A 26,994-nucleotide genomic window follows, 5' to 3' on the forward strand; every position below is an offset into this window, starting at 1 on the left:
GAGCTTGACGCACTGCTGGACACACAGGCTCTGACAAGGACTTGTAGGGGGATGCAGTCAGACCAGCAGCAGGGAGAACCTAGGAGGTGAGGGCAGGTGACCCGTGGGAGTGATGACCAGATCCAAACCGTGGCTAAAGCCAGAATGGAGAGGAGGAGAGAGCGGAGAAGGATTTAGAAGGTAAAATTAAGTTGGTAGACTGCTGATTTAACTTTCCAATTACTTCTTACTCCAAAGATAAAAACAACACTCTTTACAGTGACCTTAAAGCCTTAACGCGATCGGTCTCCAGTTCCCCTCTGACCCCTCCCCACCCCCGCCCCCGCCCCAGCCTTGTGAATGTCCTGCTCATCCTGAACCTTCTGAGCATGCTCCCACTTCTGCCCTTGCTCTTCCTCTGCCGGGGAAGCTCCTCCCCAAGATTTCCATGGTGCCTGCCCTCCCCTGCTTCCAGTCTCTGCTCCCACACCACCTATAGGGGAGGCCTTCCCTGCTTTCTTTCTCCCCATAGCCCTTGCCAGCCTCTGACACAACATCTATTTCGCTTGTTTTATTTATTACCTGTCTCCCCACACTGCCGGTTTGTTAGAAGCAAGAGTCTACCCCAGGCACTTGCTCTTAACCAGTGTTCTTCAGGGTTGCAGGCGGCCACTGCACAGACACCCTGCGCTCACAGACAAGGGCCCACCCACGTGGACACCCGCGCTGCCCCCAGCCCGGTGCCGGTGCCGCGATGCGCGCAATCACTCCCCCCAGATCTCGGGCGCTGACAGCCTCCAGCTGGAGCCAGCGCTTCCTGCAGCCTGCCCCCCGGCTGGCGGGCGCCTGCTCCTGGCAGAAGGACCCGCATGTAATTAGAAACCCCAGAAGCTCCCTAATTGCCAGTTCTCCCAAACTGGGAGGCCGGCGCTATTTCTGAGCCGCCCTTGTTGCCAGCTGCTGGAGGTCCCTAGAGGGGAAGAGGCTGAGAGCAGAGCCAGGCTGGCGTGGAGGCGGCCCTGGAGACGGCTGCCGAGGTCAGAGGGGACTGCGCGGAGAAGGGCGGGCGAGTGGTCAGAGGACAAACGTGGCCGAGAGGGCTGTCTGCCCTCAGGCACCAGCCGGGTGCTCAGTGCAGCCTGTGGCCTCCTCCCACCTTCCTCCGCCCTCCTGCTCCCACTCACGCCCAGAATAGTGACAGCAAAGCAGCCAGGGCCATTCATTCTTTATTCGCGTGGCATAAAAATCATTACAAAAACTTTACAAAAGAGCCTTAGGGAACTATCCCCCTCCTCTCCCACTGCAGCCCCTGAGACACCTGGGTAGAGGAGGGAGCGGAGGGAAGGAGAGTCCTGGCAATGTGGGTATGTCCAAGGAGCGGTGGGGGGACTGAGGTGACAGAACATCAGGGTGGGCGGAGGAGGGCTGAGGGCCTTAGGGAGGTTAAGGCCCAAGCAGGGACTGGAAGGCTCAACTCCCACCCACACAGTGGGACAAGGCTCCACCCCCAGGGTCTGTCAGTTCTCTCCCCAGCCAAGGCATCCATTCCCTCCTGTCCCCAACCCCCTCTGGTAAACAAATGTGGAAGTGCCACCGCCAACTTAGGGAATAACCTCCCTCCCTTCCTGACAAAAGTGGATCTCTCTAGCTGCCCCTCTGCCCAAGCCCCAAACAAGGACAGCCTCCTAGCCGCTTTGGAAGAAATGATGTGGGATCCAGGCCCGTGATTCCCTGACGCCCGCCCACATCCTGGCCCCACCCACCCCAAACTCCCTGAGAGAGGAGAGGAGCGGGGAGAAAACAGCTCCTCTCCGCTCCCAGACCGCCCACCCAGACCCCTGCCCTAATCCACGAAGCTGTTTGGAAAGAGTCTCAGGAGTTGAGAAGTTGGTCCAGGCAGGGACTCAGGATGCTGGCAGCTGGCCTCTCACTTGGGGCTATTAAGCTGGGGGTAATCCTCCTCTGAGGGGGGTGCAAGTTTCAAGTCAGGGCCGAAGGGCTTGTCTCCACGGGGGAAGGCTTTCTGGTTCAGGAAGGAGTCCCTGTCATCCGGGGAATCCTGCTGTTCCTTGCGCTCCCACTGCGCGCTGGGGTTGGGGTTCCTCACGCTGCCCACGAAGAGGGGCATGCTTGTTGTGTCCTCGAGGATGAAGAAGACAAAGGGGCGGTTCACAATGAAGGAGGAGAGAGACATGCGGGACATGGCAGTGCCCGTTGCCGCGGCCGCCTCCACGCCAGCCTCGCTGAGCTCCAGAGTGGACTGATGCTGCACGCTGGACACCACCAGCCTCTCGTCAGAGATCCCGCGTAGGTCTGGGGCCTGGAACAGTTCCTGCAGGCCTGCCCAGGGCAGGGGATTGCTGCTCAGAGCTGCCTGCTGCCCCCCAGGCCGCCTGGGCACCCGGGAGGGTGTCTGGCATCCTAGCCAGGGAACACCTCCAACGCACAGGTCCCCGGTTAACTCTTATTTAACCTCCAAGTATCAGCTTAAAAGTCCCTTCCTCCAGGAAGCCCTCCCTGATCCCCTGCCCCCAAATCCCGAGAACTGGAGAGAAGCCCCTCCCTCTTTTCACTCATACTGAATTGTAAGTACCTGATTCCTTATCTGTCCACTCCATCTGACGGAGCTCTTGGTACACGGTGGGCTCCCAGTGCCTAGTACAGTGCCCCTTGCAGGACAGCCAGAAGGGCTCACATGCCACCCAGGCTCTCTAGCGGGGATTCTCTGCAATGCTCAGTCTTGGATGGAGCAGGTCCTCATTCCCTGGGCCACCCCAGCCCACCCCAGGACAGATGGTCCAGGGGCTCATAGGAAATGCTCTTGCCTCCCGAAGCCCCAGAAAAGGCTGGGACCCAAAGCTAGGGTGCCCCACTGCCAGCTTGGGGTGGGGGTGGGGGTTCCTTCTCACCCACTCTGGCTGTCCCATGCCCTAGCCTGACCTAGCAGGGGCTGTCCCATACCCTAGCCTGTCCTGGGGGAGCTGTCCCATGCCCAGCCTCCTTACCCAGCTGGCTGAGGGTGGCCACCAGGTCCAGCTGGTATTTCAGATGCAGCTTAGGCAGCTGGACCTTGGTGGGTTTCTCTCGCAGTAAGGGCTGGTGCAGGATGTCCCAGCTCAGGTTGGCCAGCACCTGGGACACGTTCCACTCAAAGTGGGTCGGCATAATGACCACAAAGCTCATGTTGTTCTTAAAGGGGAAATGAGCCACCTACGGAAAAGGAAAGGCGACAACGTGAGGACCAGTAAGCGCCCAGACCCGATGGGGTCTGGGCCAGCACATGCTGCTGAGACAGATGGACCAGGGGTTCCAGGCTATTCTTCTCAGGTTGTGTTTGGCCTCCCTGAGCCTCCATTTCCTCACTTGTGAAGTGGAATAATACTACCTGCCCATATTGCAGGGTGATGTGTGACACACACAGAGAGGAGAGAGAGTGAGCCTTTTAAAGCTTCTAGCAGAGGGGCACTTGGGTGGCTCGGTCAGTTAGGCGTCTGACTTGGGCTCAGGTCATGATCTCACGGTTTGTGAGTTCAAGCCCCGCATCGGGCTCTCTGCTGTCCGCGCAGAGCCCGCTTCGGATCCCTGTCCCCCTCTGTCTCTGCCCCTCCCCTGCTAGCACTCTCTTTCTCAAACATAAATAAACATGTAAAGCTTCTAACAGAGTATCAGCACATAGGCAGTGCTCAATAAATGGTGACTTTCTGTCTCTTCACCTGCTACCAGTGACTTGGGTTGAGCAAGGCCCCCGTGTCGGCCTCTCAGTTTCTCCATGTGTACAATGGCCTGCGTTGTTCATGTCCAAACCACCCTGGGTTCTGTAGAGGAGCCACTGCAATGGGTGGTTCCCTCCCCACCCCCCAACTTTCAACAGTGACTGCCCGGGTGTGTATAATACTGTGGTTTGAGGTAAGATTTCACGTCAGTGGGGTTTCTGCAGCTACACAAGTGTGGAAAGCACTGGGCTCGATGGCCTCTGGCAGCTGTGACCCCCTCAGGCTCCAGGCAGAGCAGCCAGGGAGCAGGAGCCCTGGCGGGGGGGGGGGGGGGGGGGGGGGGGGCGGGGTCAGCCCCACCTCTGGCTGCCCAGGGCCTACCTGCAGAGTGCATGAGGAAGAGGAGGCCCGAGGGCCAGGAACAGAGGCAGAGGGTAAAGGAGGAGGGGCAGGACACAGCCTAGAGAGCAGGAACAGCACGAAGGGCACAGGTGGGGAGGTGAACAAGACGGTCTACTTGTCAGGGTGGAAGGCAGAAGCGGGACGCTGCTCCAAGGGTCTGCCTCAACCACAGACCCACAGCCCCTCTCAGGAGGGCTAACAGAAGCAGCTGAGGTCTGTGCCGGGCCGTCTTGTGAAACTAACCAACACTGCCGTCTCTGCCACAGCTCACGGGCCCTGGGATCCACGCTCAAGCCAAGAGGACCACATTTGGGCCAGAAGCAAGGGAGGCCTCATCTGAGACAGCTTGGCATTGCACTCCGTGCGATCAGAATGTTCCAGCAGGATACTGACAAATCCATCCCAAGCAGGCCCTCCTTTCTCTAAGGAGCACTGTGACAGCCAGGTCACATCACCCAGGCTTGGGGATGCTGAGGCTGAGTGGCTCTACAGCTGTTGAGTGGCCCCTGTGCTGCCCAACAACCCATGCGCCTTTGTAACAAACCCTTATCACCAAGATCACCTGGGTTTCGACCCAAGGCCCCTCCTCAAAGAACGCTCCCTGACCACTGTATCTAAAATATCTTCCCCAGCCACCGATCAATCACTTTTTTTTTTTCCTTCGCAGCACTCACCACTCTCTGAAACTATGTTTGTTCGTGTACTCTGTGTCTTCCCTCCCGAGAGAGCGGGCACCAGATCCCCCTTGTGCGCCCGGAGCCTAGAACAGGATCTGGCATGCAGCACATGCCCCCACATACTTTTGCCAAATTAATGAACTTCGAAGAGACTGGAACCTCAGTCCCCACTGGGTCGGGGCACAGTGAGGCCTTCCAGAGCCACCTGTCTCAGCGACAGAACTGCAAGGAAGATGGGCCACAGCCCCCTCTACCCCTGAGCCTGCTCCACAGCCCCGCCCCCTCCTTCCCCCCCCGCCCCCCCTCCCAGCAGTCAGGCCCAGCCTGGGTGGGTGATCAAAGGTGACCTGTATCTCAGGCTGCTCCAGCAGGAACCAGCGCAGGGGATACGTGCGGGCTTGCATCATGTCCACTGGCACCGTGAACTCCTCATTCAGGTGGAAACTGTCTCTCTGGGTGAGGCTCGGGTCGAACTTGCTCCTCCAGAAACCTATATCCAGCAGAGGGCAGGGGCCACGTAGACTGGGACACCACCAGCCTCTTCCCTATTCCACCCAGAACCCGTTCAAGGGACAAAAGGTAGAGTCAAAACCCCAAGGGACACTGTGCCAGTGCATACCCAGCCGATCTAAGGTGTCTTCCCTGTAGCATTTTGGAAATCTGGACTTGCATTCTTCCCATGCCCTGCCATGCTCCCAGGAGCGTCCCACCTGCCCCCCACCCCCACCCGCCCATCCTTTCAGACTCAGTTTCCTGCTAGGGCACTCTCTTCACAACAGCCCTATCCAGTTCCTGGCCCCCTCTTTGGCAAACCATCACCTGTTTCCCACCCTCCCCCAAGCCACAACACAGAGATCTCCCTGCCTCCTGGCCCAGCCCTGAGGAGAAAAACCCTGAGGACAAAGGTTTCGAAGCCCAGCTCAGCCTACAGGGCAGGGGTACCAGCTGAGGGGTGGGGGACCCGAGGAGAGGACAAACGCACCCTGGAAGTGGATGGCATTGAGGAGAAGCAACACTGTGTCATCTGGCAGCTCTGAAAGGAAATCCTCTATCTTCCCCTCTGTGGCCTCCTTCACCCATTGGTTGATGTTCACCAGATCATCTCTCTTCCTTCCTGTCAGGCTCACGGGCTTTGCGCCAAAGAGCTGTTCTGATTGTTCCAGGAAGTCTTCTTTGATGGGAAATCCTACACAGGAGGGGCCACAAGCTGTTCCTAACCCTAACCTAGGCCAAGCCCATCTCCATCAACCCTGTCCACCCCAGGGCACTACCTAGGGAGCTCCAAACCACCAGCACCTACCTTTCTGCAGGTACATTCTAGCAGCCAGTCGGAATGCCCCAGGGCCCAGGTCCTGGCAAAGGTGGCTCAGCAGGTGGGGGAGACAGGGCCCTGAGTCTGCGTGCAGCACCTGTAGTAACTTCTGCAGCGTTTGGTTCTGAGCACCTGGAGAGGACCACATCAGCTGTGGCCCGGGGCCGGGGTTCTTTCCCGCCCTGCTGCCCACTCTAGCCCCTGTTAAACCCCCATGATGAGCACGCCCACAGCATCACATTCTCCTCCCATATCCACTGAACTGGTCTGAATGACAGTACTCCCTAAGTTTTACTTTCATCTCTGCTGCTGGCGGTCTGGGTGACCTCACCTCGTCCAAGTTGTTTTCCCTCTCTGAACCTCGGTTTCCCACCATGAGAGCATCCAGTCCAGTGAAGACATCGTAGCTCTCAAACCCTTGCATAAAAATCACCAGAAGCATATCCTTAGGCCCAATCCCTGGGAATCTGATTCACAGAGACTGGAGGTGTGCCAAGGAATCTGCATTTTTACCAAACATCCAAGTGACCCTGATGGAAGAAGCACCCACTAGTAAACTCTGGAGTATGGAGTTCCTACTGGCCTCCCAGCTCTGCTGGGCTGGAGAGGTCACAGTACCTAGTGCCAGGTGAGACAATGCCAGGGCCACACTCAGAGGCGACAGGATGAGGTTGGGGCTGGTGGCCCTTTGGGCCACCAGGGAGAACAGATCTGTGGTGAAGGCCATCATGGCCTGGGCCAACTTGCGGGTCTCCTCCTGGGTTGGGGCTCCCTTGCAGTCTCTTGGGGCCTTCTTCAGGGCAATATGGCCACTGGGCTCCTACAGGGACAGATCAGAGGGTCAGTAGGGTCAAGGGGTCAGCTCTGTGTGGAAAGATCCCTTTCATAGGCCCTGTGCCTGGGAACAGCAGGGCTTCCTCCCAGTCCTGACATGAGAGGGAGAGTCACGTGGGCAATAGCCTTCTGGGGACCCGGTCCTTTCCTTTCGTCCCTCCCTCCCACCCTCTCCCTTTAGGTCTCAGCCTCATGACCACGCCCCCGGGTCCCTCGCCCCTGCTGATTGGCCCTCCTCCCTCGGACCCCGCCCACTCTTCCCCCAGCCCCACCTGGTTGTACCTGGTTGCCCAACTTGAGGAGGATAAGCGGGGGCAGCTTCTCCTGGGCCGGCCCGCTCATTAGCTGAAGAAGGGAGGAAGCGAATGGAGCGGGACCCTTCCCACACGTCCCCCACCCTGCAAGAGCCACAGGTGAGGCCCCTCAAGGCCTTCCTCCCCGTCTCGCCCTCACGCCCCAGTACCTGCTGGTCCAAGGGCTCCATGGCACTCGCCGCGGAGAACTGTCGAGAAAGGGATGAGGAGAGGAGAGGGAACGCCCTCAGAGCCAAAGCCACCCTCGACTCAGCCCCCTCCTCTTCCCGCCCAGACCCCCCCCCCCACCCCACACACACACCCGACTCCCGGCGTGGCCCCACCTGCCTCCCCGCCCCACCCTGACCGAGGCCCAGGCTCACCACCAGGCAGGGGCCTTGCAGGCAGGACAAGCCGAGCAGCAGGAGCCCCCGGAGCAGCAGCGCCATGTTCCTGTGCGGGACAGGGAGCCTGCGTCCCCAGCTCGCCCACGCTCCCGCGCGGGATCCCACCCACACGTTGCCTGGCCTGGCAACTCCTGAGCCTCTACGGCTGAGGGTCAACCCAGCAAGCGCCTGCACACCCACCCGAAAACACACTCGCCCTGGCTCCCATCTCTCAGGGGTGGGGAGCTCCCCCTAATTGCTTTTAACCCCTTCTTACTTTCCGGTTTTTCCCATTTCGTGCACTGAAAATGTTCAGGTTTATAGGGCAAATATCAAAACAAGAGCAGTCCTCATTCTTCAAGGCCCTATGTTGTGAGTCAGCTGTGGTTTAGAATCCACATCCTGCCTCTTCTCAGAGGACCTGAGATAGATCTCCCATACCCCTCTGGGCTTTGCCTTTTCTTGTCAAATGGTAGCAGAAGTCCCTACCTCCTCCCACTGTTTATTGTGAGGACCAAAATAAGACCGTCTTTGTGAGCCCTGATTACAATGCCTGGCACTCAGTCACATGGCTGTTGTCAGCCTAGCCCAGGGCCCCTCTTCTGGGAAGCCTGCCCCGAAGCCTCCTCCATACTGGGGCCCCTTTCCCAGAGCTCCTATCCAACCTGCTGTTCAGTGGCCCACCTTTTCTGGCTCGTCTGGTCTTGACCACCAACGTGGACAGGCCCGTGAGGCCCTGAGGTCTCAGCAGCGTTGGTGAGATGGGCTGGAGAGCCACGTTGTTGACCCAGCAACAGAGCCCAATGAATGGCTCCCAGCAGAGCCACCTTTGGACTTACGGGAAGCACAGGCCTCGCCCCCCACTCTGTCCAGGTCAGCTCCGGGAAGCCAGGCTGGCGGGTGGGGATGGGCAGGTCTAGATCTGTCCCAGAGCGGGTCCCACACACTCCAACCCTACCCCCATCTCAGGACCAGTCCTTCTGTCACCCCTGGCCCCACCCCCCATCACGCACAAGGACCCTTGGCCAGGGCTCTGATCTCCAACCTGGGCTTTTGAAACTTCCTGGCAAGAAAAGACCTCTAGTTTTTGAAGTCCCGGGGAGACTCCTGCCAGAACCCCCACCTTGGGTCTTCATCACCCAGGAGGCTGGGAAATAAGAAACCTGAATAAATTCACCCCAGACCCCCTCAGCCAGGTAGGCAGCTCTTACCTCCTCTCCTGCCCAAAGAGCAGGCCGAGCCACCCCTCCCCTCGTACCTCTGCAGGCTCCTCGCTGCTGCACACACTGTCCCTCTGGCCCCACTTGGGTGCTCCCCACACTCTGCCCAGGCTCCAGCCAGCCCAGCTGAGCCCTCCCCTCCCACCAGGAGGACCTTTGCTCTCAGCCAACCCCGGTTCAAATTGCTTTCTCTTCTGGTAAATATTGACCTGCACATCCGGTTAAACATTGATATTGGGGCCGGAAGCCCCATTCCCACCAGGGCATCTAACCCTGAGATAGCTACCTGGAGCCCTCATGGATTTGAGTCCCACCTGAGTCTGAAGAAAGGAGGTTCAGGAAACGGTTGAGGAGACTGTCCTCATCTGTAGGGCAGATCCAGGAAGGGCCTCCCCCCAACCCCATGGGGTGGGGGTTCATCCCCATTTTAGTGGGGCTCAGAGAGTCTATGCAACATGCCCAAGGACACAGCTGGGCTCAGAGCCACCTCCAGCTTCTCACTTCCAATGTCCTTTTCTCTCCCCCGTCCTAAGGGTAAGGAAGGGGAAGCTATGGGAGCCTATGTGGGGAACCCAAGATAAGATGCCCATCCCCAATCCCTACAAGCCCAGGATCCTGATTGGCTGCTTTCAGTCTGGGTTTGGAAGGGGTGGAGAGAAGAGAGAGGGCCATGGCCTCTGCCAGCATCCTCCCTCAGCAGGATCAAAGCCTCCTTACCTTCCCCCAAGCTGAGGGTTCAGGAAACTGACCTGGGGCTGCATGAACCAGAAGCCCTGTACCCCGTGGTGCCCAAGAGCAATGATCAGGCTGTCTCCCACCTTCCTCCCACCCTACTTCTCACTCTCCTCACTGCCCTGGAAGCTGCTGGGTCTCAATTTTTTCCCACCCTGATAACCATCATCAAGAAAAGCCTCACTCAGTTCCATGGCTCTTCCAAAAGATTTATTGGTCATATTTACATCTATTGCAAATAGTGAAGAGGCAGTAAGGGCCCAGGCTTAGACCTCATCTCTGCTCCAGACTGTGAGGGTCCGGGGATGCCTGGGTCTTCCTGTCCCCTGGGAGAGACCTGAGATGCAGAGATCATTCTTGCCCCTTCTCTCAGGGTGTTGGACCACTCCCCAAGGGTTCTGGGCCCAGGGGCTGCCTCTTCAGTTCAAGGCACAAACACTGTGGTTAGGAATGGGCAGGCAAGGCATGGGGTCACTCCTGGCAGGCACCAGCTGGACCAGTCCATCTTCCCTCCCCTGGTCCTGCCCTCTTTCTTCCCCTACTGGTCCCATACTGGGCAGGGCCTGGCTGGGTGGACACTTAAACCCCACCCCAAGGCCCCTAACTCCTGGACCAGGACCAGCCCTCCTTAGAGGCTGGAGTCCAAGCACCATCAGTGTCCTGGACTGGAGCGGCTTCCCTGCCCTTGTGAGATAGGGGCACAGAGGGCTCACAAGGGGAGGTGGGGGTGGGGGCGTCCTTGGCTGGACACTGGCTGGACAGGGCCAGTCTCGCTTCTCCTTCTCAGAGCTTCCCTGTCCCCATGTGGACCCAGGGGGCAGAGCTGGGGAGAAGAGAGGGCAGCGATGCTTTCCTGTGCTCCCTCTCTTGCTTCCTGCTGACTCGGGGCAACATCTCCCCAAGCCACAAATGAGATCCCTTCTGGCAGCACTGGTGGCTCTGGCGGTTCAGGAACCTGGACCCCTGCCTCACTGTGGCTGGCAGGCCATGTGGGCACAGAGTGTGGGGCCTGAGGCCTGCCCAGAGGGAGCTGCTGGGGAGACAAGGGTAAGGGATGGACTCGCGGGGGATGTCTGCCCACCCTCGTTGGCCAGCCCCACCTTGGCCTAGGCCAGGAGGCGGATGACCCCATTGTCCGAGCCCAGCAAGAGGTGGCGTTTAGTGGGCAGCAAGGCCAGGCTGGTGAGCGTGCCTCGGAAGTTCTCAGAGCTGAGCTTCGTGGTGGCCTGGGAGGGCGGCTCAAGCAGGGAGCAGACGCCGATCTTGTTGGCCACGGTGCCGGTGACCACCTCGCTGCCGTACAGGTCGAAGGTGTGGATGGGGTCAGATGCTGATTTGTAGTGGTGCGTGGGCTTCTGTTCCAGCTCCTTCCACACAGTCAAGGAGTGGTCAGAGGAGGAGCTGACCAGGACACTGCCCTCCACCGCCTGCTCAGGGAGAAGAGAGCCTCAGCAGGGCCTGGGCCCTCCCATGTGCCCACCGAGCTCCAAGGTCTTCTGTTTACTCGCACTGTATCTCCCAGGAAGACAGGGGATCCCGGGCAGGGGACCAGCTGCCCCCCCCCCTCCCCGCCACATTACATTAACACTAGTTAATATGTTAAAGTGTCTTTAACCTAGTCATCACTATCATTTGAGCACTTACTGTATCTAGGCATTTTGTTAGGCATGCCATATTACCACATTTAATTTTCATAACAACTCTATGACGTAAATGCTGTTGTTCCCATTTTATAGAGAAAAAACATGAGGCTAAGAAAAGTTAAGTAATCCTACCAAGGTCACAGAGCCAGTAAGTGGCATTGCCAGGTAATACCCAGGCTGACCCCAAAGCCTTCCTTGGAAGGTCAGAACTTAGAGGTGCCTGAAGCCCTGGGGCCCCGGACAGAGTTGGGGGCAGCCTGCCCTTAGTATTGGCAGTGCATGTCCCCTGGCTCCAGTCAGGATAGGGAGGGAGTGCCAGTTGCCTGGAAAAATCCTCCCACATACAGTCCTGTTCCTCCTCCTGGTCCCACCCTGGGCAGTTCCCCAAGGTCTGTGACTGAGAATGGGCGGGGGTAGGGGCAGGATCCCCATGCCCGGGTGTCCCTACCCCCACCAGGGCAGCCCAGCACGGGCCATGGACTCTGCTCAGTGGTCGGGGGCAGTAAACACCCTCCCAGCTGAGCTTTATTTAACCTGAACTGGGTCACGGACAGGACCCGACCCCTGATCCTCCAAGCAAGACAAATATGGACAAGGGTTACTCATTAGAACATCCCCAGGGAACAGCAGGGTCAGCTCGCCCCCTGGTTCCCGCCCCCGTGGCCTGCCTGCCGCCAGGGCCCCCTGCAGAAGAGCTGGCTCCTAACCCTCTCCGCCCATCAGCCATGGGGCATGTACGAGGGAGCCGGTCCTGGGTGGGCCCTAAGAGGGCCTGGAGCAGGGGCTGGGCTGGGCAGTGAGGAGGGAAAGGGGACCACGTCAGTCACCTTGATCTGCAGGATGTCCCCCTCATGGGCTGGCCAGCCACGCAAAACCAGGCCTGTACGGGTGTCCAGGAGCACCATGAAGCCGGAGGAGAAGCCAGCCACGACGCTACGGCCACTGGGGCTGACGGCCAAGGAGCGGACAAGCCCCGGGTTCAGCCCGCCACCCAGGCGGAACTCATGCTGCAGACAGAGGGAGATGAGCTAAAGCACTGCCACCCACTCCAACCCATTTCTCCCTGAGGTCCTGTTCACCCCAAGCCCACACGGCTGAAAGGCCTGAGCCTCTATGCCCCATCGAGGGGAGGGCACCCCTTCATCCCAGATCAGAGTCCCACCCCCCAGCGTTTGCTGCTGTGGGTGATTTGTCTCCAAAGAGAAACTACACCCTGCTTCTCTCTTCAGGGTCTTTCCTCCCTGCTGGGCATCCAAGCCAGGGCTCAGGGAACCGAACGCCCCTGACCTGCAGGCCGGGCTTCCTGCAGTCCACAAAGCGCAGGGTCGAGTCAGAGCTGGCCATGGTGATGCTGGTATGGGGGGCAGGCATGACAGCCACAGCAGTCAGGGGCACCCGGCTGTCCCATGGCTCTATTACGCGAAGGGTCTTCCCTGGGAAGGAAAGGCACAGTGGATCTAGGGTCCCAGTAGCAGATGGAAGAACCCCAACCCTTCCTATCTCCCTGACATACCCTGTAACTGCCTCTCATCTCCCAGGGGACCTAAGAAAATACTAAAGATGATTTTTGACCCCCCCCACCTTCCTGCATCCATGGCCAGGCCAGGCTCCTGTCCCCAAACTCTTCACACAGCACCCCCTGACCAAATGCTACCTCTCCTCGGTCTACCTCGATGCTACTCCATCCCCTCCCCCTTTAAAAACCTTATTAACCTTATTTCTCCCTAACACGATGCCAAAAAATCATCAAGCAACTCTCTGCCAAACTTGTATGACATGTTATGTGTTAAGCCAAACCCCTATGTGCATTATCTTCTAAACCAGTTCTGATTCCCATTTTACAGATGGGGAGCACTAACGCTTCCAGCATCAAAGTGACTTGAGCAAGGTAACTCCGCAAATAAGTTGGCAGAACCAATTCAAACTTAAGGCTAATGGATTCCAACTCAGGTCTAACTGCTCCTCTGTGCAGCCTCGCTGGGTTGTCCCACACCATATACCAAGACACCCCAACCGCCCAACCCTGGGTCCCCGCACCCAGAGGCCTGGCCTGGCAGGGCACAGCATGGCAGCAACAGAACAGGCCTCACCTGGGCCCGCTCACCTGTGAAGGGGTCCCAGACGTGCACAGCCCCGTCACAGCTCACCACATACTGCGGGGCCTCAAGCTGGCCCACAAAGAAGACGCTCTTGCGGTGCTGGGCGTAGACGAGGCGTGGGGCCGTCTCGCTGGTGCCATCCCCAGAGTTGTAGAGTGGCCAGAGGCGCACCGTGCGGTCCTTGCTGCCACTCAGGAAGAAGTCCTCGCTGCTCAGGGGCGCCACGCACTTGACAGCCCCCGAGTGGCCCGGGAAGCTCTGCAGGCGGATCTGATGGAAGTGGAAGTGGGCATCCTGCTGGCTCACGCCGATCTCGTACTGCCAGTACGCCAGCCAGTTCCCGCTTAGCCCGTGGGCGCTCCGAGGCAGCTCCCGCTTCAGCGCGTTGTCCTCCTCGCTGCTGGGGCCCCCACTGCCAGCGCCAGGGATGGGGCCCAGCAAGCCGGGGCTCTCAGGCTGAGAGTCATCGGGAATCTGGATGCGGTTCCCGACCAGCACGCTCCCAAAGGTCCCCGAGTGGCCGTCGTCCCGGGAGCAGCCCCCACTCTGGGGGTCCCACTCAGGGCCGGCGCTGGGCACCGTGGGCTCCACGCCGGCAGGGCTGCGACTGCTCGGACTGATGGTCTCCAAATACAGCCCCGCCAGCTCCCCAACCAGCTCGTGGTTGGGGATGATTTTCCGGATGATGTCACCTGGATGGGAGTGGGAGAGGTCCTCAGATTAGGGAAGATGGAAGGCCGCTGCCACCACCCATCCGAGGCTTGGGAACCACAGAAAACAGGGCAGGTCCTGGCTGTGCAACTCTGGGCAAGTAACTCTTCATCTCCGAGCCTATTTTCTTCCACAGAGAAAGGTAGATCCATTCACACGAACATCTTCTATGTGTGCCGGGCGTTACGCAGGGCATCAGAAATAGAATGGTAAAAGCCAGGGGGTGCTTTCCCTCCCAGGGCTTAGATTTCAGTAGAGGGACTATGACATATCTGACCACAGGGCTGTCCATCCTATTTAAGATGATGACACACATAATTGCTCGGCAGTGCCAGGCCCATACGGGAGGCTACAGAAATGGTGGGCAGCTAATTCCTCTCAGCTCCGGGAGATGTCAGTACGTCAGCCTGGTGGCCCTGCCGTCCCCAGGGATACTCTAGGCCAGCTCCTGTGCCTCCTTGCTGGCTAATGCTCAGTCCCTGTTTATACAGCACCTTGGAACTCTGAGGTCCAAGGCCAAATCCCTTTGCTCTGACCCAGAACACTGAATGCTCATTACTGATTCTGGGGGCAAGGGGAGCATGGGCCCCCCCCCAGAGAAGAGACATAGCCCCAGAGGCTTTGCGAGGGAACGTGATGGGGCAGTACCCAACAGGCAGGAGAAGGGCACGTAGATTGTGTACGCCATCTCCAAGGTGAACACCTTCTGCAGCTCGTCCAGCAGGGTAGGGTCCACCAGCCGCTGCTGCCCATCGGAGAAGGCCACCTCTGGCAGCTGGCCCTCACTGCGGCCCACGGGATCCAGCTTCAGCTCCTGTGGGCAGGGAGGCCCAGGGAGTCAGCCGAGTTCACGGCCCCTGCCCAGCCCAACCCAGCCAGGTAAGGGGGGTAGGTCTGCCTACCTGGTGCCGAAGCTCATGCAGCTGAGAGAAGACTTGAAAGAAGGTGGCCACAGGTTCACTCAGGTGCTGCTGGACCATCTCCTGTCCAATGCGCAGGCATATGAGGGCAATGAGGCTGATGGTTTTCACGCACAGGACAGTCCGGGCCTGGGCCCCACTCGGGAACCTGGAAAGAGAGTTCATGAGCTCCAGCACCCCCCACCTCTCCACAACTCTGCGGGACTTGCCCAGAATCTATGAAAAGCTTTAAGTGAAAAGAACTACAAGACAAATTTGATCCAAACCAGGCGAGAGGAACCGGAGGCACAGAAAGAAGATGTGGCTTGCCCAGGGTCACACAGCTGGATCAGAACCAGGAATCCTGATAACCAAGACTCCTGACACCCAGTCCGGTCTCGCCCCCAAGCTTCCCAGCCCCTCCTGGGTAGCTCCCTCAGCTGAGCTACTCCACGGCACAGGGGTGGGGCAGGAGCCTACCCAGTGACGAGGGAAGTGAGGAAGCTGAGCACGGGCAGCAAGACCTCGTGGCTGATTCGGGGCAGGATGTCCATGAGGGTGGTGTCCGAGAGGTACACGATGATCTTCTGGGTCAGAGTCACCGCTGCCAGCAGCCCCGCCTCCTTACGGCTGTTCAGTCGACTGGGGCCTGAGGTGCCACCTGGGGCCACCTAGGGCCATAGAGAAGGTGAGGGCCAGGCTGTCCACAGACCCCCTGGGGCCCCCAGGGATCCCAGGTCCGCCCTCAAGCTCCTTGACCTCCCCTGGGACTGCCAATCAGTAACTGACCAGGTAGCTGATGTAGGGCAGGTACTGGTAGGTGAGGACAGGCTCCCCATACAGATGAGCAATGTGGAGGAGGCAGCTGAGCACGGGCCCCGACACTATATCACCCAGCACCGGTCTCTTCTGATAGATGTTGCCAGCACTCAGCGGGGGACTCTCACCACTGCTCACGGTGAACTGTTGCCGAGTGGGCCCTGCCGAGGAAGAACCAGCAGCCTTGAGTAGCTAACAGCAGGCAGGAGGCAGGGCGGCCTTCCAGGAACTGTGGTAGCCACTCCTCGTCACCCTAGCCTGGGGGCCACCCCATGCCCTACCCAAGGAAGGAAGTAGCTTACAGACGGGGACCCAGGACCTGCCTGGGAGGTGGAAGTAGGAAGGATCCCCTGCAGGGGGCTGAAGATAGACAGAGGGGCTGGGACGAAGCCCCATCTCCAGCACCAACCACAGGCCTTACCAACGTAACAAGATGTCAGCAGGCGGAGCAGGTTCCGGGCCACGTAGCGAGAGGCCACTGTGGGACCAAGCTTGGCAGATAGCCAGCGGACCATCTTGCAGGCTGTATCTGCAGGGCAGGAACGGGCCCTGAGCTCATCAGATAATGGTGACTTGCCACGCCTCCCACCCCACCCCAGGGCACCTCTCCTGGCCAGCCCGGCTGCAGACCTGCCGAGGGGCCCAGTCAAAGCCGGGTGCCCCACACCACCACCCTCTATTTAGCAGTGGCAGAGGTGGCCTGTGGCTTTGGGACTGCCCCCACGTGGCCCTGGCTTTAGGGCTACTCCAGGCTCCTTTCCTTTAGCACACCTTGCAGGAAGGTTATCCTTTCAGCGAATCTTCCTAAGCTGCTAAATGAGGCCTGGCCAGGCCCTGGCTCCCTCACCCTATGGCCTGTGCTCCTTCTTTTTCCTTCCACTCTCTCTGTCTAAACTTCCTAGGTTTGCACTGATTCTTTTTTTTCTTCAAACTTTTATTTAAATTCTAGTTAGTTAAAATACAGTACGATAAGGGCGCCTGGGTGGCTCAGTTGGTTAAGCGACCGACTTCGGCTCAGGTCATGATCTCGCAGTCTGTGAGTTTGAGCCCCGCGTCAGGCTCTGTGCTGACTGCTCAGAGCCTGGAGCCTGCTTCAGATTCTATGTCTCCCTCTCTCTCTACCCCTCCTCTGCTCATGCTCTGTGTCTGTCTCTCAATAATAAATAAACATTAAAAAAATTTTTTTTAAATACAGTACAATATTGGGTTCAGGAGCAGAATTCAGTCCCTGATTCTTCAATGGAACCAGGACAACCTTAGAGCCTCACACATGCTGTTCCCACTTCCTGGTATGCTCTTCCCACTGTAAACTCTACCATTTTGCTTGCTATCTCCTATTCATTGGATCTCAACCAGCCCTACTTTCATGGGACCCTGAAAACTTGATCTAAGCCCCATTTATATTCCCTCATAGCAGCCAGTCCTGTTCTTTACAGCACTAACATGACATTTACATGACACTGTCTACAGTGTGGCATCTCCTTGGCTACAGGTGAGCTCCAGGAGGGCAGGCCCACATCTGTGCTGTGTGTGAATCTGCTGCACCCACTGCTTAGCAAAGACTAGGTACTCAGAAATGTTGAATGAAAACCAGAGTAAAGAAAAGCTAATACCTATTCTTCTGAAACTATTCCAAAAATAAAAGAGGAAGGACAACTTCCAAATTCATTCTGTGAGGCAGCGTTATCCAGATAAAGACACAAAGAGAACAACAGGCCATTATCTCTGTTGCACATAGATGCAAATATCCTCAACGAAATGCTAACCAACTGAATCCAACAATGCATTAAGAAAATCATTCACCGTGATCAAGTGGGATTTACTCCTTGGGATGCAAGGGTGGTTCAATAGTCACAAATCAATCATCATGATACATCACATCAATAAAAGAAAGGATAAAAGCCATATGATCATTCCAACCGATGCATAAAAAGCACCTGACAAAGTACAATGTGCATTCATAAAACCCTCAACAAAGTAGGTCCAGAGGAAACATACCTCAACATAATAAAGGCCATATATGAAAAACCCACAGCAAATGTCATCCTCAATGGGGAAGTACTAGGAGCTTTTCCCCTAAGGTCAGAAACAAGACAAATATTTCCACTCTCACCACTGGAAGTCTTAGCCACAGCAATTAGACAACAAAAAGAAATAAAAATCATCCAAACTGGTAAAGGAAGTAAAACTTCCATTATTTGCTGATGACATGATACTATTTATAGAAAACCCTAAAGACCCCACCAAAAAAACTACTAGAACAGACACATGAATTCAGTGAAGTCACAGGATACAAAATCAATGTGCAGAAATCTGTTGCATTTCTATACACTAAGAATTAAACAGCAAAAGAGAAATTAAGAAAACAATCCCGTTTACAATTGCACCCAAAACAGTAAAATACCTAGGAATAAAATGAAACTAAGAGGTGAAAGACCTGTACCCTGAAAACTATAAAACATGGATGAAAGAAATGGAAGATGACACAAAGGAATGGAAGGTTCTTCCATGGATTGGAAGAATGGATAGTGTTGAAATGTCTATACTAGCCAAAACAATCTACACATTTAATGCAACCCCTATCAAAATACCAAGAGCATTCTTCACAGAATTAGAACAAACAATCCTAAAACTTGTATGGAATCACAAAAGACCCTGAATAGCCAAAGCAATCCTGAAAAAGAAAAAGTGGAGGTATCACAATTCCATACTTCAAGTTATATTAATTACAAAGCTGTAGTAATCAAAACAGTATGGCACTGGCACAAAAATAAACACATCAATGGAACAGAACAGAAAACCCAGAAAAAAGCCCACAATTATATGGTCAATTAATCTTTGACAAAAGAAAGAATATACAACCGGAAAAAAGTCTCTTCAGCAAATGGTATTGGAAAAACTGGACAGCTACATGCAAAAGAATCATACTGGACCACTTTCTTATACCATACACAAAAAGAAACTCAAAATGGATTAAAGTCCTAAACATGAGACCTGAAACCATAAAAATCCTAGAAGAGAGCACAGGCAGTATTTTTCTGACATCGGCCATAGCAACGTCTTTCTAGCTATGTCTCCTGAGGCAAGGGAAACAAAGGCAAAAATAAACTTTTGGGACTACATCAAAATAAAAAGGTTCTGCATAGCTAAGGAAATGATCAACAAAACTAAAAGGCACCCTTCTGAATGGGAGAAGATATTTGCAAATGACATATCCGATAAAGGCTTAGTATCCAAAATATCTTAAGAACTGATACAACTCAACAGCCAAAAAACAAATAATCCAACTTAAAAAAAAGGCAGAAGACATGAACAGACATTTCTCCAAAGAAGACATCCAGATGGCCAACAGACACATGAAAAGATGCTCAACATCACTCATCATCAGGGAAATGCAAATCAAAACTACAATGAGATACCACCTCACACCTGTCAGAATGGCTAAAATCAACAACACAAAAAACAGTTAAGTGTTGGTGAAGATGTGGAGAAATGTGCAGTGCTGGAGGGAATGCAAACTGGTGCAACCACTGTGGAAGGTGCTTGGGAGGTACTTCAAAAAGTTAAAAATAAAACCACCCTATGATCCAGTAATTGGAATACTCGTAGTTACTCCCAAAATATGTAAACACTATTTCCAAGGGACACACACACCCCTATATTTACTGCAGCATTATTTACAAGAGCCAAACTATGTGCAGCCCAAGTGTCCATCGACAGACGAATGGATAAAGAAGATGTGGTACACATGTATAATGGAATATTACTCAGCCATAAAAACGAATGGTATCTCGCCATTTGCAACAACACGGACGGCGCTAGAGAGTATTATGCTACGCAAAACAAGTCAGAGACAGACAAATTCCACACGATTTCACTCATGTGTGGAATTTAAGAAACAAAACAAACAAGCAAGGACAAAGGGAGAGAGAAAAAGAGTGAGAGGAAGAAACCAAGAAACAGACTCTTACCTATAGAGAACTGATGATTACCAGAGGGGAGGTGGATGGGGAAATGAGTGAAATAGGTGATGGGGATTAAAGTGCACTTGCTGTGAGGAGCACTGAGCAATGTATAGAATTGTTGAATCACTACATTGTACCCCTGAAACTAATAGAACACTGTATGTTAACTATATCGGAATCAAAAGACAAAACAGAACCCTGAGGCACCTGGCTGGCTCAGTGAGAACATGCGACTTGATCTCAGGGTCATGAGTTCAAGTCCCACGTTTGGGTGTAGACATTATGCAAATAAATAAATAATACGATAAGATAAAAAAACAAAACAAACCAGAGGACTGTTTTACAACACCTCGAGGCCTGAGAACTCACCAAGAAGGATCTTCTGTTCTTTGCCCTCTGACTGCTCAGTTAGTGGTTCCTCCTCTTCCTCCCCATCTGTGTCGCCACCACGGGCCACGACAGTATCCATGGACAGCACCGTGTCAGAGAGAGTGAGCTCAGACGCCCTGGTGATGTCGTCTTGCTCCCCCTCTCCCTCCTCCTCCTCCAACACCACACAGCCTTCCTCCTCCTCTTCTTCCTCCTCTGAGCCTTCGCTTTGCTTCAAGTCCTGGCTGCTGTCACCTGACCTGAGGCTGCTCTTGTCCACAGGAGCACCCCCCTCATCTGTAGCCCGTTCCTCGCCCAGGGAGGTCTCACTGGTGCTGCTCTTGTCGCTCAGCCGGCCTAGGCTCACAGCCTCAGCTTCCTGGGGCTGTGGGGACTCGGCCACATAGAGCCCAGCTTGGAAGTCTTCGGTCTCAGGGAGGTAGGCCTGGTCATGGAAACTGACACCAGACGTGTAGTCCGGGAGCCCCAGGCCCGAGGAAGCAGCAGGCTCACCATCCATCTGAATTTCCTCCCCAAAAGCACAGGGGCTGGGCCTAGCCCCTGGGAGCTCACTCTCCTCATCCTCAGTGGCCCCCACCAGGCCCTTGCTTTCCTCCTGGGAGGCCTCCACACCAGCCAGCACCTGGAGGACGTGGGGCAGCAGGTGGATGAGAAAGGCCTGCAGGCCCAGCCGCACCATCAGCTGGGCCACAAAGCAGTCAGTGTACAAGTAGAAGCGGCCGTGTAACCGGCAGGGGCTCTCATAGGCACCAATGAGAGGCTTCAGTAGGTACTTATTGGCATTTTTGGGGCCCAGGGCCTTAGCAACAGGTTCAAATAGGTACCAGGCTGTGTACACAGCCGTGTGCTCCTCAGACATGAGTGACAGCACGAAGGGCAGCAGGATCTCCAGGCCCTCCGGGGTGATGTCACTCAGCACTGCACCCAGTTGCTGCCACAGAGCAAACACCAGCTCCCGCCCCTGGGCCTCGTCCTCCACGCGTCTCGCCTGATACAGGAGGATGAACTTGTGCAGCGCCGGGAAGTACGGAGGGAAGGGAACCACGGAGCTGAAGGGGCTGAGGAGCTGGGCCGGACAGGGTGGAGGCAATCCCCGGGAGATGGGCCTGTACTCAAAGAGTGGGGCCAGCTTGCCCCTCCCTGCTGCCACAGGGCCTTCGGGTCCACTGAGCTGCAGGAGCATGTCCAGCACGGGCTGCAGAGACACGGGGATCTCCTTGGGGTGGCGTGTGCAGAGGCCCCGGACGGCCTCGAAGCGTATCCACAAAGGCGCGTCAGGCTGCAGTGTCCGGACCCTGGTGGCAAACACCATCTCAGCCAACAGGACACCCAGCGCCTGCATGTCCCGATGGAAGAGGTCCTGCAGCTGCACGGGTGGCTGAACCTGGGCATGCTCAGGCACCTCCAATTGGCCCCCTAGGCCTTTGGTCAGGAAGTTGCCTAGTTTCTCCAGCCCTTCCAGAGCCTGTACAGGATTGAAACCCTCGGGAAGAAGAATCTTCCCCTCCTCACCTTCCCCAGGGTCGGCCCCAGCAGCTTTGTTCCTGCGGCCTGCTCGAGAGGCCGAGGCCACTGAGAAAGACAAAAGGCCTGGGGAGGCTTGACTGGAGGAAGATGCGGAAGAGCCCAGCTGGTCACCTGCTTTCCCTGCGAGGGAGATAGAATCCAGAGCTTCTGTGGCCTGTTCCAAGTCATCTTCCCCTGCCACGGGCCTCTCCCTTGCCCAGCCAGCCTCACAGGGAGTGGCCTCCAAAACCAGCCTGCCCACCCCATTTGTAAGCTGTCCTGGTAAGTCCTCCCGGCCTATGCTCTCCTGGATGGTCTGGAACAACACTCTGGGGATGAGTGGAGGCTCAGGGGCCAGGGCAGGAGCCCCAGCCAGGCGTTGGGGGTGTGGCTGATCGAAGAGCTGCACTACGCCATAGCTGGTCAGGTGTGTGTGGGCATCCACCAGGTGCAGGCACACATTCTTCTCTTTCACAGCCTCCTTGCCCTGGAGTTTGTAGCCAAATGTGAGGTCAATCCAGTGGTGTAGGTCCTGGGACACCTCTCTGCTCTCCAACAGTGCCCGGTGTGCAGACACGAACTCCTGACTGGAGCCACACCAGGCTGGCACATCTAGGTCAGGCATGTCAGGGTGGATGGAACAGAAGATAGAGGGATCGGTGTAGAACTCAGGAATGCACTCGTCGGGTGTCCAGTTCTGCATACGTTCCATGCTGGCGGGATACTCATGGGGCTCCCACTGCGCCCGCACATGTCCACAGAGCACCGACCGGGGTGTCCTCCGAGCCTTGTACACATAATATGTGATGTCGGAAAGCACGTCCGAGATGTGGTGAGGAACGTGAGGTGGCTCCCCGCCGCCCGCACCACCTGCTACAAATGCCTGCCGCGTCATCTCGTATGTGAAGTCCAGCTGCTTATCCCCCTTGTTGAGGCGGAACTTGGACTTGCGCAGGTCTCGAAAGCGCCCGTGGGGTGTGGTGAAGTCCACCACCCAGGGCAGCACTGGGTGGTAGTTGGGATCCCCCTGCCGCCGACCTGCCAGCCTATTTAGCTGCATGAGGTAGTGAAAGTTGCTGATGCGGCCATGGACCCAATCCAACACAAGGCCTCTAAGTTCCTCCCGGCAGGTGGGACACCCAGCCCCCCCACCTCCCTCCTCTCCAAGTTCATTGCCTGGCCCAGCCCTTGATACAGGGGTCTCCTCATTCTCTTCCTCCCTGGGCCTCTCGTAAGCACTCAGGTCCAGCCGGAGCTCGCTGCAAAGCTTCTCATCCACAGCGATGTGGTGCAAAGTTAGGGCCCCGCAGGCCAGTCCCTGGCGGTGACAGGCATCCATAGCCCTCAGCACACGGAAGAGAATGAAGAGCACCTTGGCTTGGCTGTTGGTCAGCTTGGCTGGGCTGAAGGTGACCACATCGTGCAGGGAAAACTGCACATAAGGGTGCACCACGTACAGCATCTCTGGCGACTCCAGCAGGGCCTCAGCTCGCAAAAGACTGGGACAGGCCAAGCTGCCCCGAGGGGGACAGGGACCATCTCTTGTATATGATGGGCACTGGGTAAATTCACCCACTGACAGGAAGGAACAACCATAGACCCTCTGCAGAGCCTGTCGTACTAAGTCCAGGGCAGGGACAGCTGAAGGGGCAGGGCTATGACTATACGGCTGCCCATAAGTATGATAAGCATGGCGCCACAGGTTGCGATAATTCTGGGCAGCCACATCCTGCATGAAGCGAGTGAGGGTCTCAGGGCTGCTGGACCCTTCCTCGAAAGGCAAGCCGCCACGGAGCGGGTAGCACAGCCTCCGCTTCCGCAGCCCGTGCACCTCCACGCGCGTCCAGCCGGGGGGCAGCTTCTGCACGGAGCGTTGCAGAAGAGTCCTCACTTCCGCCTCGCTCAGGCCCTCTGCCCGGGGGCAGGGTCCCAGGGGCAGCCGGCGCTCGCGGAGGCTGGCCAGCCAGCGCGCGGGCACTAAGGCCACCACGTGGGTGCCCCCCGGGGCCGCAGCCAGCTGCCGGGCATCGATGTTCAGGTCCCTCTCCACGCTCTGGAGCAGCTCCTCCATGTCGGGGCTTGGGGGCGGGGACCAGCCTTCGGCCCCGTTGGTAAGAGCCACTTCCCGCCCCCTGCTCCCCGGGGCCATCCCCTCCTGGCCGCCTGGGGGCAGCGCGGGGCTGAGCCCGGCCACGGCCCTTCCCGCGACGGCTTCCGGGGTGCCAGGCCGGGCGGGTAGGGACGGGCGAGGGACCCGGGCTGAGGCAGAGGCGGGGGCGGAGGGGCCGGGGACAGAGGAGGGGAGGGCGGGGACGCTCTTACCCCACTGCAGGGTCCTGCGCTCCGGGCACAGCCGGGCAGGGGCTGCGGGGCGCCCGAGCCTGGCTCTGCCGTGACCGGTCAGCTGACTCGGCTCACGTGATCGCCCCGGCACGGAAACAACCGCACGTGGCTCAAATGGGCCGGTCGGACCGCGCCTCCCGCCGGCGCCACCGCCTGGCAGGCCTCGGTGCCCTCCCTCCCAGTGCAGTTGCGGCTTCGCTTTCTCGGGGTGCAGGAGAGGGGGATGCTGAACAGCCTATGAGATTTCCCTCCCTGCTTCCTCCTGCACGCACCAGGACGTGGATTTAGGAAGGATTTTGCCGGAGATCCTAGCCTTTAGCTGGCTGATACCACCGCCCCTCTGGTTTTACAGCTAAGAAACCGATGGCAGAGCCGGGCTTTTGACATTAAGTCCCTTCAGCGCCTCCATGCTGCCTACCAAGAGAAGGAGCTTTTAATTTTCCAACACATTTAATCAGTAGCATTCCATTTGGCTTTTACAACACCCCTAAAAGACAGAAGACAGTTAATACTCTTTATATTTCACAAGTCATAACCAAGAGCCGCCAAAGAGACTTGCCCAAGTGGCAGAATGGCAACTTAGAAGCTGGTGCACACACTTGCTGTCCTACAGTCCTCCCCCCTCCCCAGCCCTCTCAGGGCTCTTTCTTTCTCTCTTTCAAATTCTGAGCCATCTGAGAGGGAGAAAAGTGGCCCAGGCCCAGAGGCCTGTAGTTCTTGGGAGGAAATGTTCCCCAAGACTTCCCGTTGAAGATCTGCCTCTGAGGTGCCAGAGCCTGCCTGCTGTGGTCAGAGCCTTGTAGTTGCTACCTTGGCTAGGGGAACGGTGCAGCATAGGACAGGGAGCAGAAACCAGACAGCTGGTGCCAAAACTATCCGGGGGTCTCGGTTCTGACCCATTTGAGGACATTGTAGCAAAACCACTGGCTCTGTTTTTTTGAGTCTCACTCCTAGGAGATTTTGCCTCAAGTAGGAGTTTGGTGTAGAGGGAGGAATCCATAAAGGCACTCAAGAAAAACTACTGTCCCGGGGCGCCTGGGTGGCTCAGGCGGTTAAGCATCCATCTCCATTTCGGCTTGGGTCATGATCTCATGGTTCATGGGTTTGAGCCCCACATCGGGCTCTGTGCTGCACTGAGTCTGCTTGGGATTCTCTCTCTCCCTCTCTCTGCCTCTCCCTTGCTCATGCTCTCTCTCTCTTTCAAAAGTAAATAAATAAAACTTAAAAACAGTTTTTTAATTTAAAAAAAGAAAAGAAAAACTACAGTCCTAATCAGAGAGGAAACAAATGGTTCAGCTATGATCTGATTCCATCTGCATCCTCTTGAAGACACAGTGGGAGCCCCGGATGTGCTTGTTCACATGGCCTTGGGCAGTTATAACTTACAACCATCATTCATGGAGCACTGATTAGGAGCCAGGCACCCTGCTAACACTTTGCATATCTTGTTTTGTTTAAGGAGATATTTTTATAACCATTTAGGATGAGGAAGCTGACTACCTTAGGCAACTTGCCCAAGGTCACACTGCTAAGAGTTGGTAGAGCCAAATTTCAAACCCAAAGTATCTCCTTCTAAAACCAATGTTCACTGTGCTCCTTGGCCATGAAGTTTTATTTTTTCACCTGAGAAATTAGGCGTTCTTTGACAATCTCGCATCCCGAACTTTGGTCTGAGTACCTGAGGCCAGAGAACGGGTTTTGATGGTCAGTGGGTAGTGCCTGCTTCTTAGTACCAATGAAATTGGGTCCACCTGGTCTTTGCTTGGGTTTGTTTACCTAGTCTGAATAGGCACTACTTTTTCTTTCTGTAAATTCGTGTATGTCCTGCCCTCTAGTGGTTTTGGCTTGCAATACAACAATGACCTTGAGTGTAACTAACCTTAAGAATTCTTTTCTTCCTTTGAATAGGATGTCCTTACAATGCTGGGCACTAAGATTTCTGGGGCACTGACACCTTCCCCAACCTGAGGCCTAAAACAGTGGTTTTCAAACTTTATGATGTACTTCTGATTCAGTAGTCTGGAATGAGACCCAGGGACCTGAATTTTTAACAAGCACCCCAGTTAATTCTGATGCAGGCAATCTGCAGGCCACATCGTGATATAATGCTCTGTAACAGCTCAATTCCCAAATTTCCCTGGAATCCCAACCCAAGCACCCTTGGGCTTTGGAGAATCTGGGACCAAATTAGCCACTCCCTTTCGCCAACTTCAATATTGAGTTTCCTGGAGGTCATGGCTTGGATAGTCAAGGAGGGAAGTTGCAGCTGCCCCGGCAGTCAGCCCATGCTGAGTGAGGTTAGTTTTTGCTGATCTGGCAGTGAGAAAAGTGAAGGAAGCTAACATTTAGTGTGCCAACTGTGGGCCAGTGGGCCAGGTACTGTGCTAGGTGTTTTCGAACATAATCCTTTTCGGGGCACCTGGGTGGTTCAGTAGGTTTAAGCATTTGACTTCAGCTCAGGTCATGATCTCACCATTCATGAGTTCGAGCCCCTCACTGGGCTCTCTGCTGTCAACACAGAGCCTGCTTCAGATCCTCTGTCTCCTCTCTTTCTGCTCCTCCCCCCTCATGTGCTCTCTCTCTCTCTCTCTCAAAAATAAACATTTTAAAAATTTTTAATAAAAACAACATAATCCTTTTTTAATCCCTACAATAAACTCTGAATTTATTATTCACTCTATTTTGTGGATGAGGAAATTGAGGTGCAGAGATGTTGAGCATCTTCAAGTTCAGAGCTGGTAAGAGCTGGAATTTGAATCCAAGTTTGTTGATTTCGGTAGTTCTCAACTGGGGGAGATTTTGGCCCCCAGGGGACATCTGGTAATGTCCTGAGACATTCATGGTTGTCATAACTGCAGGGTGGGGGTGTTGCTAATTCCATCTAGTGGACCAGGGATGCTGCTAAAATATGCTACAAACGACAGCCCCCACAACAAGAAATTATCTAGCCCAAAATGTCAATACTGCTGAAGTTGAGAAACCCTGGACTCAAAGCCTGTGCTTTTGCCCAATGGGATGGGAGGGGTGAGGGGAAATGGAGAGTTAGCAGAACAAAATGGACATGGGCCTAC

The 26,994-nt window shown here is 55.7% G+C and overlaps 2 protein-coding genes across 6 annotated transcripts; both read right to left on the bottom strand.

Annotated features, from left to right (window-relative positions):
• Nucleotides 1-1,189: 1,189 nt before the first annotated feature.
• Nucleotides 1,190-8,963, bottom strand: SERPINF2 (serpin family F member 2). Of its 5 annotated transcripts, none has more exons than XM_043583463.1 (10): nt 8,855-8,963; nt 7,594-7,663; nt 7,381-7,419; nt 7,200-7,262; nt 6,702-6,903; nt 6,072-6,215; nt 5,754-5,957; nt 5,119-5,261; nt 2,985-3,189; nt 1,190-2,319 (listed from the first exon to the last, which is right to left on the bottom strand). In XM_043583463.1, exons 2-10 carry the CDS (start codon nt 7,657-7,659, stop codon nt 1,907-1,909), a joined length of 1,479 nt encoding a protein of 492 aa, XP_043439398.1. In that variant the 5' UTR covers nt 7,660-7,663; nt 8,855-8,963; the 3' UTR covers nt 1,190-1,906. The 5 variants fall into 5 exon arrangements, with proteins under 5 accessions (XP_043439398.1, XP_043439400.1, XP_043439399.1 ...); XM_043583465.1 differs by having other exon boundaries at nt 8,808-8,924; XM_043583464.1 differs by lacking the exon at nt 8,855-8,963 and adding an exon at nt 8,281-8,489.
• A 773-nt stretch (nt 8,964-9,736) lies between these two features.
• WDR81 (WD repeat domain 81) lies at nt 9,737-24,005 on the bottom strand. Its single transcript, XM_043583467.1, has 10 exons — nt 20,054-24,005; nt 16,141-16,248; nt 15,690-15,880; nt 15,381-15,571; nt 14,904-15,069; nt 14,650-14,815; nt 13,296-13,982; nt 12,479-12,624; nt 12,019-12,198; nt 9,737-10,975 (listed from the first exon to the last, which is right to left on the bottom strand). Exons 1-10 carry the CDS (start codon nt 23,727-23,729, stop codon nt 10,655-10,657), a joined length of 5,832 nt encoding a protein of 1,943 aa, XP_043439402.1. The 5' UTR covers nt 23,730-24,005; the 3' UTR covers nt 9,737-10,654.
• Nucleotides 24,006-26,994: the final 2,989 nt, after the last annotated feature.

Source organism: Prionailurus bengalensis, chromosome E1 (assembly GCF_016509475.1).
Source record: "Prionailurus bengalensis isolate Pbe53 chromosome E1, Fcat_Pben_1.1_paternal_pri, whole genome shotgun sequence".
NCBI lineage: Eukaryota > Metazoa > Chordata > Mammalia > Carnivora > Felidae > Prionailurus > Prionailurus bengalensis.